At 40.4% G+C, this 13454-nt stretch overlaps 1 protein-coding gene across 3 annotated transcripts in view; it reads left to right on the top strand.

The window, feature by feature from the left end:
- DENND5B (DENN domain containing 5B) overlaps positions 1-13454 on the top strand; it is a 476583-nt gene that overhangs the window by 415881 nt on the left and 47248 nt on the right. For all 3 annotated transcript variants that reach the window (XM_029600012.1, XM_029600011.1, XM_029600010.1), the window contains 2 exons: positions 11824-11906; positions 12545-12671. In XM_029600012.1, the coding sequence (XP_029455872.1) occupies positions 11824-11906; positions 12545-12671 (210 nt within the window). The remainder of the gene's footprint in view (positions 1-11823; positions 11907-12544; positions 12672-13454) is intronic.

The following is a 13454-nucleotide window of genomic DNA, read 5'->3' as shown; positions in this document are numbered from 1 at the left end:
ATTGTGTCCACCTCCCTAGAAGAGTTTGATAAACCAAACTATTGCCTTGGGCATTACATCTTGTCAGGATGCAAAGATTGGCCTATCTACCTTACAAGTATAGTCGGTAGAGTTCAGCCAAACTCCCACCCTACCAGGACCCATTTTTGTTTGTTTCCAAGGTTGCCGTCCTCTCTTACATTCCATGTTTTGGTCATATAAACAAAAGGAGTGTAAAGATTGTTTTTAAAAAGGATTTTCCCCATATGGTAACTCTAGTGGTAATAGCTTGGGGACAGCCAGAGGAAAACAGGAGGCAGACTCTGGCTGTTCCGTAAGTGCAGTTTATTTACAGTGAAACAAAGTACAGTGCAGTGCACAGCCAAACAAAGCAACAGGATGCTCACTTTGCTTCAGGTATCTCACAAATAAAGGATAGTTCAAAGCAAAACAATCACTGGTAGCCAGCTTACCTTGACTTCATGCAAGCTCCAAACTTAAAGCTAGCTGGCCTTACCAATTGTCACACTCAAACCTTAGATGTAGCAGGTCTTCTCATACAGTGAGACTCTCTCTGTTCCCTGGGGCCCACTTAATCCTTCTAGGCCTGAGGTCTTATACTCTGGTGAAGGGCTCCTCCCTTCACCCAGGATTTCCTGTGAGTCTCAGTCTTAAGGAGGACCAGACAAGACTGGTATGCCTGGTCCCTTAAGGTGGTCTGAGGGAGTTTTCTGTACTCCCTTACACCCCATAACAAAAACATATTTTCTGCATGTTCTCATTAATAGAGTTCTTGTGTCCTTTTTATTTTGTACCTAGAAAAATCTACTTCATTGTTGTGGTATTTTTTTTTTCTGGTACTGGTCTGGCCCAGTCTTGTTTTGGGTCAGAGCTAAGTGTATACAATAGGGACCCCACACCTCCAGCAGAAAAACCTTCAACTAGAAATGACATGGTACTCTTTATGTGGCAGCTTGCAAGGATACTTTATTTGGGGAACTGGGATAGAAAAACCATATGGCTCCACAAAAAATATAGCTTGACACAAGGTTCCACAGTGCAGAACATATCTTATTCAATATATTTATTTTCTATATCAAAAAAACCTTCTACAATATTGAATAAGTGGTAAAAAGCTAGTGTATTTTTGGATAAGATTTAAGGACAAAATATTGCTTTCTTAGTACTTGGCAATAGAGCAGGAAGACACAAGGTTTTGTCCAATAATTGAAGAGTTCTGGATAGTACACATATATAGTAACATAGTATTGATGGCAGAAAAAGACCAAATGGTCCCATCTAGTGTGCCCAGCAAGTTTCCTATGGTAGCAACTGCTGCCCCATGCAGGTTACCCCCCAAGCTTTATATATTAACAAACATTTTTAATGGGTGAGGAGCCTTCTTGAAAATTCAGACAATGCTGCTTGACCTACTTTGCTTTTGAACTTGGCCATAGAAGCAGTCCTGTGCTTTTTCCCTTATGTCTGCTCACAAGTATTAAACTACATAATTTTCACAGTATCAAATATAATAAAATAAATAACTGATTAAAAAAATTTCATAAAAAATAGTAAAAAGAAATTATTGAAAATTTAAGATAAATCAACATAAAATCATGTATTAAAATACTTCCTTAAAAAGATGTGCCTTAAGATACTTTCTGAATATTTTGGTATTTAATTTTTGCAGATTGCCACTGGAAAGCGCCAGCAGGGACATTCTGGTCTCAAGAGTTGACCGTTCAGTTGAGAAGGAGTGTAGAGGATCAATAGCAAAAGGTCGTCCTATCTCATTTCACTCTCCTACAGATCTTGACTTTATATCTGGACAGTCTTTTGATGTCCTCCCCAGGTTGACAACCCCAGTATTTCTTGGACTTGTGTTCTGTACAAGAATCTGTAAACTGGGAATATCCTTCACCTTTCAGGATAGACCTTCAAAATACAGGCTCTGCCTCCCATGTCATCTGGACTGTCCGAAATCATCTCCATCTTAGTTGATTGATCTTCAGTCTCATTTGGCTTCACATCTACAGTGGTATCTATTTTTTCTTCAGCTCCACCTCTGTTTGTGCTGGCAACACCTGATTGTTCCATGGCACCACCTTGACCCATATCAGTGGTGATACTTGTGGGAACCATCTGCTCAGGGCTTAATGCAGTCATGAAGTTCAGCGAGCGTGCCTTGTCAGAGTGTGCACACTGGATTACTATCACCTGATCTGGCCTGGCCCAGGGAGCAAGATCCTGCATCCTATATCCCAACAGCATATCCTCTGTGAATCTGTGTGCCATCTTATAGGGCTTTTCATTCTGGATATATATGTAGGTCTTGCAGCAGAGTATCCTCTGGTGACTCATGCAGTTTTCTGCCTTGCACGTTTTATGGTGCATTGTTACCTTGTTCGGTCTTGTTGGTAGAAGGTTCTACAGATAATTCATAGTCAACAGTACCTCTCTCCAGAATTTGTCAGGAAGGCTGATATAAGTATCAAGATCTTTACCATCTCCACCAGCATGAGGTTCTTCCTCTCTGCTACATTGTTCTGATAAAGGGTATAGATTACTGTGGTCTGATGCTCAATCCCTTGTAGCTTGAGATATGTTTGAGTTGCTTTGTCCACTTACTTTCCTCAGATGTCTGTATGGACAGTCCCAGGTTTACGCTGGAGCTTCTCCCAGCCACACACGCCGAGTTTCTCCAGTTTTCCAATTTTGTCTCCCAAGCGGTAAGTCTTTATATACCTGGAGTAATCATCAATGAAGGTCTGTTTCCAGAATGAGTTGCTGTCTTCATTGGTCCACCTGTTGCCTACGTGTGATGCTGTGGTTTGCCTTTGGCAGTGGTGCACGTGTCCCTTTGCCTTTCAAACAGCACACACGTCAGTGTCTCTGTGCATGGGAGTATCTTTAAATCCACCATCAACCTTTTGTTCAGCAAGTCATTTATTGCATCTGGGCATCTGTGCCATGTGTATATGCAGTCCTGGTGTGGGAGTCGGACAGCTATTTTGGCTTCTTTATCTGTGCAAGTATGATCCTATATGTCACTTGCAACCCCTTGTGCTACTATGGTTTTCCCCTTCTTAATCATATGTGTATTCTTTCAGAAGAGTACAGTGAAGCACTTGCTTGGCAAGCAGGCTCCTCTTCAGGTCTGGCACATCCATCATCTCTTTCATGAGAATTCTTATACCTATGTCCAACAGTGGTGGCACATATAAGCTGTCCTTCTCCTTTACCCCTCACAGAAATACATTTTCCATCTGCTATGTATACATTATCTTTCATGCTGTAATCAATGTCTGTAAAAAATATATTTATATTTATTAATTTCTTGTCATGTGGCTTATTCCTCCTGAATCAATATGCCAATCTGCTGCATTAGTTCTCTTAGGGAGTTTAAAACTGAAGCTTCAATACAATTCAATGTTTCTTTGGCTGCTTTCATATTTGGCTGCTTCTATTGTTTGAGTTAATGCCTGTCGGCTTTCATATTTCAGGCCTGGGCAGTTTCTTTTTAAATATTCCACCTTTCTGAGTAGTAACATAGCGTGGGTTATGTAAAGGTATTTCCTGATCTCAGCCTCTGCTGTGTGAGGAATCTTTGCTCTTCTGGGATCTTTTAGCCCACTAGCCCTTCCACTCAATCTTTTGTCTCTCCCCTGAGCAGAACTGCATTCTGATTTATCACTTTGACTCCTTTATTCCCTGTGTCCTGTGGACAAATTCATCTATGAGCCCTCCCTTTCACATAGTCCAATGTTACTTCACATTCTGGTATAGTCACCATTAGATTTACCAAGGCGGAGTGGGCAGACTGTACAGTATGATTGTTTTTCAAATGTTTTCCCATGCAACTGAGTCCCTCTGTAATTTCTAACACAGCATTAATAAGTTTCAACATTTTTGGGGACTCAAAAGACTGTATAATTCTTGCAGTTTTTTTCAGTCTTTCCCACATCTCTTTCATAGTAGCACACCAATGGATGTGTACTGATTAATCATCTTCAATAAGAAGAGAAATCATAATTTCAACTGCATATCTTTCTGATCCCAATGCTCTGCATTTTTAGCAAGTCTGTTCTGGCACATCACAACCCATAATGTATTCTTCTTCAACATTTCCGTCTTAAACTTCCATGTCTGATAATTACTTGCATTCAGCTTACTTATAGCTGACCTGAGATCTTTAATAAAAGACTTGCTGTCTGAGTCAATTATTTTCTTTTACTGTTGTACTCTGTTTGATCAGCTCAAACCAGCAGGGTGCCTGCTTGACTGCAGCTTGTTTCTTTCAGTGTTTCCCTGAATCAGTTCTCCTTCAATTCATAGCTTCTTCTCTGGGTCCGAACTCTGCTCTGGGATGATCATCTATGGGATTTTCTTCTGTACAGGTCTGACCCAATCTTCTTGTTCAAAGTCAGAACCAAGTGTGTGCACTGGAAACCCCCATAATTCCAGGAGAAACTGCGAAGTAGAAACTCTCAACATGCAAGAAACATAAACATAGAAACAACAGAAAAGGACCAAATGGGCCATCCAGTCTGCCCAGCAAGCTTAGGGTAGTATCTGCTATGCCGTGCAGGTTACCCCCGTACTTAACAGTTTCCCAGATTGTAAAAGTCAGGGCCCTTGTTGGTTTTTGTATAAATATAATACCTCTTTTCCCCCTGCCTTTCAAGCAGAGAGCCAGGGTGGAGTTGCATCAACTAGGGGTGTGCATTCGTTTCCTACGTATTGGTAATCCGCAACGTATAGGGCCATATTCTTTGTATTCGTGGGGAAGCGAAACATATCGTGATTCCCCATGAATACAACGAATCTTCGCCAAATTATTCGGCCGTCTAAAGGAGCAAATTTAAACAAACCCCCCACCCTCCTGACCCCCCCCCCCAAGACTTACCAAAACTCCCTGGTGGTCCAGCGGGGGATCTGGGAGCCATCTCCTGCACTCATGCCCTCGGCTGCCGGTATTCAAAATGGCGCCGATAGCCTTTGACCTTACTATGTCACAGGGGCTACTGGTGCCATTGGTCAGCCCCTGTCACATGGTAGGAGCAATGGATGGCCGGCAGATTGTGAAAAATTGCAAGAGAACCTTGTGAAACTGGCAGACTAGGCATACAAATAGCTGATAAAATTTAAAGGTGAATTTTTAAAGAGATGCACACTCCAAAATTGTAAGATAAGAACATAAAAAATTGCCATGCTGGGTCAGACCAAGTGTCCGTCAAGCCCAGCATCCTGTTTCCAACAGAGACCAAACCAGGCCACAAGAACCTGGCAATTACCCAAACACTAAGAAGATCCCATGCTACTGATGCAATTAATAGCAGTGGCTTTTCCCTAAGTAAACTTGATTAATAGCATTTAATGGACTTCTCCTCCAAGAACTTATCCACACCTTTTTTGAACCCAGCTACACTAACTGCACTAACCACATCCTCTGGCAACAAATTCCAGAGCTTTATTGAAAAAGAATTTTCTCCAATTAGTCTTAAATGTGCTACTTGCTAACTTCATGGAATGCCCCCTGGTCCTTCTATTATCCGAAAGTGTAAATAACTGATTCACATCTACTCGTTCAAGACCTCTCATGATCTTAAAGATCTCTATCATATCCCCCCTCAGATGTCTCTTCTCCAAGCTGAACAGCCCTAACCTCTTCAGCCTTTCCTCATAGGGGAGCTGTTCCATCCCCTTTATCATTTTGGTTGCCCTTCTCTGTACCTTCTCCATCACAACTATATCTTTTTTGAGATGCAGCGACCAGAATTGTACACAGTATTCAAGGTGCGGTCTCACCATGGAGCGGTACAGAGGCATTATGACATTTTCTGTTTTATTAACCATTCCCTTCCTAATAATTCCTAACATTCTGTTTGCTTTTTTGACTGCTGCAGCACACTGAGCCGACGATTTTAAAGTATTGTCCACTATGATGCCTAGATCTTTTTCTTGGGTGGTAGCTCCTAATATGGAACCTAACATCGTGTAACTACAGCAAGCGTTATTTTTCCCTATATGCAACACCTTGCACTTGTCCACATTAAATTTCATCTGCCATTTGGATGCCCAATCTTCCAGTCTTGCAAGGTCCTCCTGTAATGTATCACAATCTGCTTGTAATCTAACTACTCTGAATAATTTTGTATCGTCCCCAAATTTGATAACCTCTCTCGTATTCCTTTCCAGATCATTTATATATATATATTGAAAAGCACCGGTCCAAGTACAGATCCCTGAGGCACTCCACTGTTTACCCTTTTCCACTGAGAAAATTGGCCATTTAATCCTACTCTATGTTTCTTGTCTTTTAATCAGTTTGTAATCCATGAAAGGGCATCGCCTCCTATCCCATTACTTTTTAGTTTTCTTAGAAGCCTCTCATGAGGGACTTTGTCAAACACCTTCTGAAAATCCAAATACACTACATCTACTGGTTCACCTTTATCCACATGTTTATTAACCCCTTCAAAAAAATGAAACAGATTTGTTAGGCAAGACTTCCCTTGGGTAAATCCATGTTGACTGTGTTCCATTAAACCATGTTTTTCTATATGCTCTACGATTTTGATCTTTAGAATGGTTTCCACTATTTTTCCCGGCACTGAAGTCAGGCTTACTGGTCTATAGTTACCTGGATCACCCCTGGAGCCCTTTTTAAATATTGGGGTTACATTGGCCACCCTCCAGTCTTCAGGTACAATGGATGATTTTAATGATAGGTTACAAATTTTAACTAATGGATCAGAAATTTCGTTTTTTAATTCCTTCAGTACCCTAGGATGCATAACATCCGGTCTAGGTGATTTGCTACTCTTTAGTTTGGCCTACTACATCTTCCAAGTTCACAGTGATTTGGTTCAGTTCGTCTGACTCGTCACCCCTGAAAACCATCTCTGGAACTGATATCTCCCCAACATCTTCATTACTAAACAAAGAGGCAAAGAATTCATTTAGTCTTTCTGCAATGGCCTTATCTTCCCTAAGAGCCCCTTAAACCCCTCGGTCATCTAATGGTTCAACCGACTCCCTCACAGGTTTCTTGCTTTGGCTATATTTTGAAAAGTTTTTATGAGTTTTTGCCTCTATGGCCAACTTCATTTCAAATTTTCTCTTCGCTATCTTATTAATATTTTACACTTAACTTGACATTGCTTATGTTTTATCCTGTTGTCTTCCAGATGGACCTTCTTCCAATTTTTGAAGGATTTTTTTTGGCTAAATTAGCCTCTTTCACCTTACCTTTTAACCATGATGGTAATCATTTTGCCTTCTTTCCACCTTTCTTAATGTGTGGAATACATCTGGACTGCGCCTCTAGGATTGTATTTTTAAACAATGTCCATGCCTGTTGAACACTTTTAACCTTTGCCGCTGCACCTTTCAGTTTTTTTCTATTTTCCTCATTTTATCAAAGTTTCCCTTTTGAAAGTTTAGTGTTAGAGCTGTAGATTTACTTATTGTCCCCCTTCCAGTTATTAGTTTAAATTTGATCATGTTATGATCACTATTGCCAAGTGGCCCCACCACCGTTACCTCTCTCTCCAAATCCTGCGTTCCACTAAGAATTAAATCTAAAATAGCTCCCTCTCTTGTTGGTTCCTGAACCAATTGCTCCATGAAGCAGTCATTTATTACATCCAAGGACTTTGTCTATAGCAAGTCCTGATGTTACATTTACCCAGTCAATATTGGGGTAATTGAAATCTCCCATTATTATTGCACTGTCAAATTGGTTAGCTTCCCTGATTTCTGTTAGCATTTCATCATCTGTCTGATCATTTTGTCCAGGTGGACGGTAGTGTACACCTATCACTATACTCTTACCCAACACACATGGGATTTCTACCCTTATAGATTCTACTGAGCATTTAGTCTCTTGTATGATCTTTATCCTATTGGACTCTACACCCTCCCGGACATAAAGTGCCACACCCCCACCAAGTTGATCCTCCCTATCATTGAGATATAAGTTGTACCCTGATATAGCACTGTCCTATTGGTTATCCTCCTTCCACCAAGTCTCTGTCATGCCAATTATGTCAATCTCATCATTTACTGCTATACACTCTAACTCTCCCATCTTACTTCTTAGACTTCTGGCACTGGCATACAGACATTTCAAAGTGTGTTTTTTGTTTGTATTAACAACCTGCTTTTCAGTTGTTATGGATAATTTGGAAATCATTAGCTTCGGTGATTTTTTACATATAGGCACATGGACTACATTTGCTTTTATTGGAAACTCTCTTTTGGGATGCCCAAACTCTTCTGTTTCATTAGTATCCTTCAAGGATACATTTCTCCGAACCATGCACTGCTGAGTGACTGTCTGCTTTCCTCCTTGTTCTCCTTTTTGAAAGTTAGTGCCAGCAGCTTGGTTCCACTCTGGTTAAGGTAGAGCCCATCCATTTGGAAAAGTCTCCCCCTTCCCCAAAATTTTCCCCAGGTCCTTACAAAACTGAATCCCTCTTCTCTGCACCATCATCTCATCCACACATTGAAACTCTGGAGCTCTGCCTGCCTCTGGGGACCTACACATGGGACAAGAAGCATTTCAGAGAATGCCACCCTGGAGGTTCTGGATTTCAGCTTTCTACCTAAAATCCTAAATTTGGCTTCCAGAAACTCTCTCCCACATTTTTCTATGTCATTGGTGCCCACAAGTACCACGACAACTGGCTCCTCCTTAGCACTGTCTACAAACCTATCTAGGTGATGCGTGAGGTCTGCCACCTTCGCAACAGGCAGGCAAATTAGCAGGCAGTCCTCACGTCCACCAGACACGCTGCTGTCTACGTTTCTAATAATTGAATCACCAACTATGATGGCCGGCCTAACCCTTCCCTCCTGGGCAGTAGCCCTGGGAGACTTGTCCTCTCGCACTGAGGACAATACATCACCTGGAGAGCAGGTCCTTGCTACAGGATCACTTCCTGCTACACCATGGTGATGTTATCCTACTGGGAGAACTTTCTGATCCAAGGCAGTACTGGGGCTGCCAGATTGGATTTAGGACTTGGCTACTATGTCCCTGAAGGTCTCATCAATGTACCTCTCTGTCTGCCTCAACTCCTCCAAGTCTTCTATTCTAGCCTCCAGAGATCAGACTTGTTCCCTGAGAGCCAGAGCTCTTTGCACCGTGCACACATACAATCTCTCAGCGGCAGGTAAAAAAATCATACATGTAACACTGAATGCAAAAGACTGGAAAACCCCACTCTTGCTGCTGAACTGCTGCCTTCATCTTAGTTTTATTGAGTTCCTATTTAAGTTTAGGATACTAAGGGAGGTGGAATTAGAATATTTTAAATTTTCAGGTGAATTTACTAATTAATCAGCTAGTGTCCTACAAGGGGATGATTAAACTTTCAATAAGGGCAGTTACAATAGTATGATCTTTAATGAGAAAGTGCCTCTTGCCTAAAAATCAAGGGTTGAGTGGGTGGGAAAGACAGACACTAGAATTAACTATCTCTGGCTTGCTTATTACCTCAGATACACACAAACTCTAAAGAATATATCCCTCTATTTCACTATTCACCAAAGTTTTATAGGTCCAAAGATTTCCCAAAGTTATACTTACCAGTCCTCTGGGAGCAGTATGCAGATGAGCCTTCTGGTCCTCTTCTACTGCAAAGGGTGCAGGGCCTCTGGAAGCTGGGGCTGTGGAATTCAATCCCTGGATCGCTTGCAGTGACCTCTGGACTCCTCTCCCAGGGGATGTTGGGAGCAGTAGGCAGATGAGCCTTCCGGTCCTCTTCTACTGACATGCAGGCGTCCACCTGATCTTACAAGTCTCCCACATGCACACATAAGACCCTATGCGCAAATATCTCACTTTGAGCAAGAAAGAGACGCATTTATTTATTTATTTATTTAGCAGTTTTTTATACCGACCTTCATAGTAGATAACCATATCGGATCGGTTTACATTTTAACAAAGGGTAAAACTGAGGTAACAATTCTGGTAAATAATAGATAACAAAGGAAAAGGAATAAGTCAAAGTTACAATCAACAAGGTATGGAAAACTTGGAGGCTTAAAGACAAGCTGGAAGGAAGATAGAGGCAGGTAGAATAAATATAACATGATATGAATAATTTAACGGGTTAGAGCATATGCTTTAACCAGGAAATGCCAGTGTGGGTGTTCCAGGATGGGGCCAAAAGATATGCGCATAAGTACATATGCGCCTGGGCACACACCCATGTCACGTGCCTTGTAACTTTACTTCTCCTATTGAGAAAGTGTAAGTCTAAATAAAACTGTTTGTAGGCATCTCACAGGTGTTTCAGGGGGTCTGGGTTAAGTGGGGGTGGGGGGGGGGGGGGATGTAGGCTTGTGAACCAGGAGAATTTGGAGGACCTAGCTGTAAACTGGGCAAACTTGTGGATGAACTAGTTGTGGCGTGGACACATACCTGTTATAAAATTGCCCCGCTTGCGCAGCTTAGACCCAACTTTACTCGGCTATGCACCCCCACTTACAAAATTGAGTGCACACATATACGCGCCAGGGCTATTTTATAACATACGCGCGTAGGTGCACATATGTTATAAAATGGCTGCGTATTTGGGTGCACAGCAATGTATGTGCATGCCCGTTACTGTTCTCATGTGATACACATGGGGTTAAGTCACCCCCATTCTAGTTGCACAATGTTAGGTTCCATATTAGAAGTTACCACCCAGGAAAAAGGATCAGGACTTTGAAGTCTTTGGTTCAGTGTGCAGCAATGTTCAAAAAAGCAAACAATGTTAGGAATTATTAGAAATGGAATGGAGAATAAAATGGAGAAAGTCATAATGCCTCTATCGCTCCATGGTGAGGCTGTACCTAGAGTATTGTGTGCAGTTCTGGTCACTGCATCTCAAAAAATATATAGTTGCATTGGAAAAGGTACAGTGAAAGGCCATCAAAATGATACAGGGGAAAGGCTAAATAGTTTAGGATAGCTTGGAGAAGAGACTACTGAAGGGGGATATGATAAAGGTCTATAAAATTATGAGTGGAATAGAATGGGTAAATGTAAATCAGATATTTATTCTTTTTCAAAAAATAGATTAGGAGACACTCCATGAAGTTAGGCAGTAGTACATTCAAAACAGATTGAAGAATATTCTTTTTTACTCAGTGTACAATTACGCTCTGGAATTCATTGCTAGAGGATGTGGTTAAGGGATTTAGTGTAACCGAGGTTTAAAAACGTTTTGGACAACTTCCTGGAGGAGAAACACATAACTGTTGTTAACCAGTTAAATTTAGGGAATAGCCACTACTGATCCCTGCACAATGATAGCATGGGATCTATTTACTGTTTGGGATCTTTCCAGGTACTTGTGACCTGAATTAGCCACTATTGGAAACAGGATTACCGGGCTTGATGTACCTTCAGTCCATCCCAGTACGGCAATTCTTATGTTCTAAAATGGTATTTATTAGAGATGTGCTTCGGGTTTTGCTATCGTGTCAGGCTTCATTTCAGGGCCCCCCCCCATGAGAATTTCGTTTTTTCTGCAGTTTGGGGTTTTTTTTGGGGGGGGCCCTGATTTTCAGGTTAATGTGCATTAATTCAAAAAATGAATTTTTTCTGAAATTTCAGAAAAAATTAATTCATTTTTCGGTTCTCCCGAACCATACCGAATTAGGCAATTTCGTTGAAATTGCCTAATTCAAGAAAAATGAATGCACATCCCTAGAATTTATAAACATTGTCCAAACCTCATGCAGACTTTTAACCCTTGCAACCCTACAATCAGATGATTTCTGACCATAGAACAAGTGTTTGAACATGCTGTGGACTGTTTTCAGCTTCTTTTCTTCAACTTACAGAACCCAATGCAGGAGATATCCAAGAGGGAATTGGAGAGGCAGTGAACAATATTGTGAAGCATTTCCACAAACCAGAAAAAGAGGTATACTGCCGTCAGCTGTCTAATGTGTCTCCCCAATTCATGTTTTTAGCCAAAAAATAAGGGGTGGGAGGAGATGGCAGGGTTTGAAGCACTGTCAGTAAAAACGGTCAAAATCAGAAAGGGAAATTCAGTTTCTTCCCAAATTGTAAAATATTGCCCTTTATTAATTTTAAATTCTCTTCTCAGTATATTTTCATTTTCATGTAAATGTATAGAAATTCCTAAAACTAAAATACTCTACAGCAGAATGATGCTTAGGAGGAAATAGACAATTTTTTTAGCTGTCCAAGTTTAAAATATTTTTTATTTAAAAAATTACTTTCTTTACTACAAAAATTAAAATAAAAACAATAAATCTTTTTCTTCCCTTCCCAAATATGTATCATAATTTTATCAGCTTAATTAAAAAAAAAATCTAACCTCTATTGTCTAATTGACCTAATTAAATGGTATTCCATTCTCAACCATCTATTACATGCTTGCTTCCTGGATAATTAAAATCCACTCATAAGGTTGTTTAGTTCTGAATATAGACAGTAAGATGTTTTCTGCAGTATAAATTTATACATTTTTAAATTCTAGAACCTGGCAGTAAAGAGAAATGAAGCATGTGTCACTTTGGTACTGTTTTTCCACAGCGGGGTAGTCTGACCATCCTGCTATGTGGGGAAAATGGTCTGGTAGCAGCACTGGAACAAGTATTTCATCATGGATTCAAATCTGCTCGAATTTTCCACAAGAATGTCTTCATCTGGGATTTCATAGGTAAGGGAAAACATTGTCTTATTTTTTTATGTTTTTAAACTTGGTGTTTTCTGTGAAAGCTGATACGTCTGAGTTCTTCCTTTAATCCACAGACGGTGTCTTTCATTTTATTTAGTTTGATGATGGGCTGGGGGGGGAAGAATTGGCTGAGAATTGTTATGTTTTCATTATAAAAAGATGAAATCTAGCAAAAAAAAATGTATTTAAAAATATGCCTCCTTTATCCTGTTGAAAAATTGGAATATAAAATGGTGCCCCAGTTTTCCCTTCATAAAAACTGGAAGTAAGATATAAATATGGGGGTAGGAAAATGACATTTATTTATAGTATCCTGAATGCCTCACATAATCTGAATGGCTCTGGGTAAATAATAAAGACAAGTAACATTTCAATAGAATCTGTGAACCTGCATCAGAAATGTATATAAAAATAGGTACAATCTGATACTGTATTTTAGCAGAATCTAGGAACTGGTGAAAAATCAGTGAAAACTGAAAATGAAGGCCTTCATCCACAAAATAGGTAGAGTGCAGGCTGCTTCTGAGGTGGATTAGTATATCTCTGGAAGAAGAGAATGGATGAGTGCTTTAGAGTAGCGTTTATGGCACCTGTATCTATAACCCCCAGTTTCCTGCAGTAGCTTAGGGATAGATACTGTAGCAAGAGTTAGAAAATTATGGGCCTCATTTTCCAAGCAGTTTACCGCGTGCGATAAATTCGCAAATTGCATTAACGCGAATTAGTAATTTGGTATTCAGGGGGCGGAGTATATGTAAAGCAGGA

This window comes from Rhinatrema bivittatum, chromosome 4, assembly GCF_901001135.1.
Source record: "Rhinatrema bivittatum chromosome 4, aRhiBiv1.1, whole genome shotgun sequence".
Classification (NCBI taxonomy): domain Eukaryota; kingdom Metazoa; phylum Chordata; class Amphibia; order Gymnophiona; family Rhinatrematidae; genus Rhinatrema; species Rhinatrema bivittatum.
This window is presented reverse-complemented; position numbering and strand designations above follow the sequence as displayed.